General features: G+C 32.3%; 1 protein-coding gene across 1 annotated transcript; it reads left to right on the top strand.

The window, feature by feature from the left end:
* Positions 1–32: 32 nt before the first annotated feature.
* Positions 33–1,248, top strand: LOC110019441. The gene is made up of 3 exons (XM_020717100.1): positions 33–369; positions 622–731; positions 1,005–1,248. Exons 1-3 carry the CDS (start codon positions 81–83, stop codon positions 1,086–1,088), a joined length of 483 nt encoding a protein of 160 aa, XP_020572759.1. The 5' UTR covers positions 33–80; the 3' UTR covers positions 1,089–1,248.
* Positions 1,249–5,270: the final 4,022 nt, after the last annotated feature.

Here is a 5,270-nt window from a genome sequence, read left to right as displayed (position 1 = left end):
CCCCCCCCCCCCCCCTCCCCCCCCCCCCCCCCCCCCCCCCCCCCCCGCCGATAAAGTTGGAACCTTTTTCAGGTGCTCTAATGGGAAACTGTCAGGCGACCGACGCCGCCGCCGTCGTGATCCACCACCCCGACGGCCGCATCGAACGGCTCTACTGGCCCACCAGCGCCGGTGAGATCATGCGAAGCCATCCCGGCCACTATGTTACTCTGGTCACTTTCTACATCTCCCGTCCAAGCACCCATACTTCAAATGCACCTTCTTTACCTTCTCCCGCCGGCGATGCCGTCCGGTTAACTCGCGTCCGCCTTCTCCGCCACAAAGACATCCTCCTCGTCGGCCAAGTCTACCGCCTTGTTACCTCTCAAGGTTTGCTCTGCTAAGCTCCTTTTCCTTTTGGTAAGATAAATAAATCATGAGCCATAGCATTAACATTTCAGAAATTTATGCAGTTTCTTCAGTATTTTTGTAGTTGCGAAATTTCATAATAGAAACAGAGTTTTAAGAAATCTTCAGATTCATGAGATTATATTTATTTCATAAAATTAAAAAATATAGAAAATAGCCGTTGGTTACAATTATTTTAGTTTTTTTATTATTTATTTATTGCTATTTTCTCAGAGTTAACGAAGGCAATCAACGCAAGGAAACAGGAGAAGATGAGGAAGGATCAAGCAGAGCAGAGACAAAGGCCTCCACACAGCACAAATGTTGAGGAGGGAGGGGTTCAGGTGATATTATTATTATTAGATGCAAATTACTGTAGTTATCTGCGCATTTTGTAGTCTACTTCAAGAAAAAATATTATTTGTGATATCTCTTGTCAATCATGTTCCAGATTGTCTGCTGGTAATTGTTATAATGTAACTTTTTAAACAAGGCATCAAAATGTTTTAAATATAAATATCACATTTTAAGTGTTAGATATGTAAATGTATAAGTTGGGGGCTATATTTGTAATTTGCATTTGAGTTTTTGTACATATGAATTGTGTAATGTTTCAGGGGGAGAAGAATGAGAAGGAGAGGCAGAAGAACAGTCGGCATTGGAGGCCTTCTTTGCAGAGCATATCTGAGGCTGGAAGCTGATGTATTATTGTTCAGAGCATATTATGAAGGATAATATGGATAGAAATGGGAAGATTTGGGAGAAATTGTAATGTAGTTCACTACTGTGGAACTGTAGCTTCCTTGCTGTACACTGAAAAATCTGAGTAAATGATTATTAAGGTTGGGGGCTGTTAAAAAAGGTTTTATTGTTTGTAGTGCTCTCAAAAATTGATTCAAATTTTGGCTTGGATCCAGATCGAACCAAAATAGAGCCAAGCTACGAGCTTATATTTTGAATCGAATTTTTTTAAAGCTGATTTCGTCTTGAAATCGAATTATTAATAACCTTAGTGATGTTAGGATTGTGAATTTAGCGAATTTAGCTTTATGATTGTTAATTGATCGAAAATTGATTCGAATTTTGGCGAAGAGCTAAAATTTTGGATCAATTTTTTTTCAAGTGGATTTTGAGTCGACTTCTGTTCGGCTTGAAATTGGATCGATAACATCCCTAATTTGTGTTCTAGCTCTAGTCCGACTAATTTTTCTGACTTTACACTATTTCTCATACCTAATTCTGTTATATATATATATATATATATATATATAATTTTGAGGTTAAGGGGGAGCATTCACACTGGAGTTCCATGAAGTCTCCACTAGTAGTTGGGAAGGGGGGTATTAATGGTCCCTTCATTATCCATTTCTCATTTGCATGAATTGGCTACATACGAATTTCGTGATTTAATTTTAATTTTTCATGATCATATTTAACTATTTTTTGAAATATTTGTGTTAAGAATGAACTTATAAATAAGACACAGCGTTACGTACATTGAAATAGGGCATTTACATACATACCACCTAATTTCTATTTATTTACATATCTAGCAACTTTACTTTATGTTCTGCATGTTTACCATCCAATCTTTTATATCCAGATAAAAAATACAACAATTTTTAATACATAGGTAAGGAAGCATATACGTAAAATTTGAGGTAGATATGTAAATGCATGGGAATTGATTTGTAATATTTATGTAAATTTTCATTTTATAAAATTTTTGAACGTTTTCAAAAGAGAAATTTAAGTTTATGTTATTTATGTTTGAAAAACAATTTTATTTTCCTAATAAATCCACAATGTAACCGCCTCAAAGTGGAAAAAATATTATACAGTTTTATGTGCGGAGTCAAATGAAATTATGTCGTAGAGGTGATCGGCCCGGTAACACAAGAGAATATTCCCTATATCCAGATATAAAATACAACAATTTTTAATACATAGGTAAGGAAGCATATACGTAAAATTTGAGGTAGATATGTAAATGCATGGGAATTGATTTGTAATATTTATGTAAATTTTCATTTTATAAAATTTTTGAACGTTTTCAAAAGAGAAATTTAAGTTTATGTTATTTATGTTTGAAAAACAATTTTATTTTCCTAATAAATCCACAATGTAACCGCCTCAAAGCCGCCTCAGAGTGGAAAAAATATTACACAGTTCTATGTGCGGAGTCCAATGAAATTATGTCATGGAGGTGATCGGCCCGGTAACACAAGAGAATGTTCCCCTTGTGTTATTCATGTGTTATTCATGTATTATTGATGTGTTATTGTGTTATTATAACACCGGGAATATTCACAGAATATAATAACACCTGAATAACATATAATAACAACTGAATAACGCATAATAACACCTGAATAACACAAGGGGAATATTCTCTTGTGTTACCGAGCCAATCACCTCCACGACATAACTCTGCACATAGCTCTACGTGTGGAGTCCTAGTGTAACATCGTTTCCTCAAAGTGACCATATAAACCATACTAAGAAATTGTTTATGTCTAAAGTAAAATTTTCTCGGAAAATTACACCATTGAAAAGGAACTAGTAGCATATTTTAGACGCACCATGCGCATAATAACTTGTTTATGTTTTCATAATGTTAAAGTGATTAAGCTTTAATAGAACTTTAATGATTTCCATCATTAACTATTTCATGAAAAGTTAGTTCATAAAGTTTTCCATCATTAACTATTTCATGAAAAGTTAGTTCACCAATTAACTACTAATTATCATCATAAAGTTGGTCAAATCAACAATCTAAAAGAGAAACATATATGGTATTACTACAACATCGAATTGCAACTTTCTAACTACTAGGTTCCATCATAATGGCTGCCTTTACAACCACTATCTGAAAACTTGAAAGAATAGGATCTTTATGAGTCCCTTAAGTTGAAAACTATATTATTAGTGGTCAACATCAAAATTTAATGCTTTTGATTAATATTTATTAGATTATAGTTGTACATTCAATTATCACCTAAATTGGGCAAGCACTCTTGAATTGAGTGATGACTTGACATTGGTTCTCATACTAAAATTCATCATTGGTTCTCTCAGTAACAAATTTATTGTTACTGAGATTTTATCTATTGATTTTAAATTAATTTAATTCATTTTGCAATAAGCATTCAATTTTATTATATGATTTTATTTATATGTTTAAAATGTAGTATTTCTTATAAAATTAAGCCTCATCCCGAGTATATAAATAAGGGGGTCAGAGAGTGAATTTGAAAAGATATCAATATCAATACAATTATCATATTTTATTCAAAAGACATGAACCTATGTCTCAAAGATATACTAATGATTTGATACCCTTGACATTCTTAGTGTAATATTGAAATGGAAATTATATAATGATAGCTCATAAGATAATGATCCCTATGTTTTATCATGTGTATCTAGTGTTGGTTTTAAGTATGCCAAAAAGGGTGAGGGGGTGATTTGGGCTTTGTTTATCTATAAATTTTTTCTTTTCAAAAATGAATAATCAAATGACAAATTTTACATAATCACTAATATTAAGATCAATAAAATTAACAGAATTGGAATTCATTAAATGAGATGCACATAAAAGACATTCAATCAATCAAAAATCACTTTTTTGTTGTTTGACCTTGGTTTATGTCCATATCTGGGTGCACACCATCACATTGGATTTTATGCAAACATTTCACTTAATAAAAAAATCCTTTACTAGTTGGAGAAGCCTTAACATTAGTCACACTCATGAAAACCTATCATCTAATTTTTGGAAAAGGTACCTCTCCTAAACATTCTCATTTTGAACATTTAAGAGATCTATAGCAAAAAAATAAATAAAGAAATAAAAAAATGTACAAGTCAAATGATCTTACATATGAATACAATATCAAGTATAGAAATATGAGCTCATCAACAACAAACTATCAAAATATCTTTAGGAACTAAGGATGCAAATTAATCTCTCTCTCTCTCTCTCTCTCGTCCTTCTATGTGGTTGTTGAAATCATAAAAGTTATAACAAAGGATTAAAGTGTTAGAAGCTCACTATGAGATAGTGGCTATATAATTTTTTTAAAGTATTATCCTTAGGCAAAAGGTTAATAAATATATTTATAATAAGAGCCTAGGGTTTCAAATAAATCATTTCAAATGTTTAAGGCATAAATTTTCATATTTTTATTGTAGCTAATTTATGCCCTAAATTACTTTGAAAAAATTGGTTGATCATGTAAATATACATGTTGATCAAGTAATATATGAATAAAGAGTCCACATATTTATTTCACGAGATTAGTTGTTAAAATATTTATAACAAGGCAAGTTCTAGTGTACCAAAACCCCTAAATTTAGTATGAAGTGATCAAATTGATAATAATAAAAACCCTACCACCTTAAAAGTACAGTAGGCTTAAATGACAGCAGCAGAAAAGTTAAGGAATAAATTTGAGTCCTTCAAAGAGGTTATGAGGTACATGCTTTTGTAACACTTTTATAATTTTCTCTCTATATTTTTCTTATTAGCTCCCCTACATGATACTTGTGATGGCCAAATATGTTGTGAAGCAAGTTGATCTATCATGTAAGTCAACGTGTCAAATTATATATGAATTTTAGGGTCTGCATATTGATCCCATGAGGAAAGGGTCAAAAAGATTTTTGACAGGAAAGCTTTAGTTTACTAAACTATTGAACCTAGTTTGACATTATCTCAGGTTTAATTATGAGCATCTACAATCCTACGCAATATAGAAAATAAAGTAGTCAACGGGAAAGAAAACAATACGAAACAAGGAGTCTTTAAAGATCTTTAGAGGAAATGAGGCTCATGCTTCTATGACTCAGGTGTAATGTATTCGCATTGTATTCTTATGAAT

Source organism: Phalaenopsis equestris, unplaced genomic scaffold (genome assembly GCF_001263595.1).
Source record: "Phalaenopsis equestris unplaced genomic scaffold, ASM126359v1 Scaffold000055, whole genome shotgun sequence".
Taxonomy (NCBI): domain Eukaryota; kingdom Viridiplantae; phylum Streptophyta; class Magnoliopsida; order Asparagales; family Orchidaceae; genus Phalaenopsis; species Phalaenopsis equestris.
The sequence above is the reverse complement of the archived record's forward strand: the minus strand, read 5'-3'. Positions and strand labels throughout refer to the sequence as shown.

Coding starts and splice junctions, on each gene's coding strand:
- LOC110019441 (XM_020717100.1), top strand. CDS start 81: ATGGGAAACTGTCAGGCGACCGACGCCGCCGCCGTCGTGATCCACCAC. Junction 370..621: donor CCGCCTTGTTACCTCTCAAG/GTTTGCTCTGCT, acceptor CTATTTTCTCAG/AGTTAACGAAGGCAATCAAC. Junction 732..1,004: donor TTGAGGAGGGAGGGGTTCAG/GTGATATTATTA, acceptor GTAATGTTTCAG/GGGGAGAAGAATGAGAAGGA.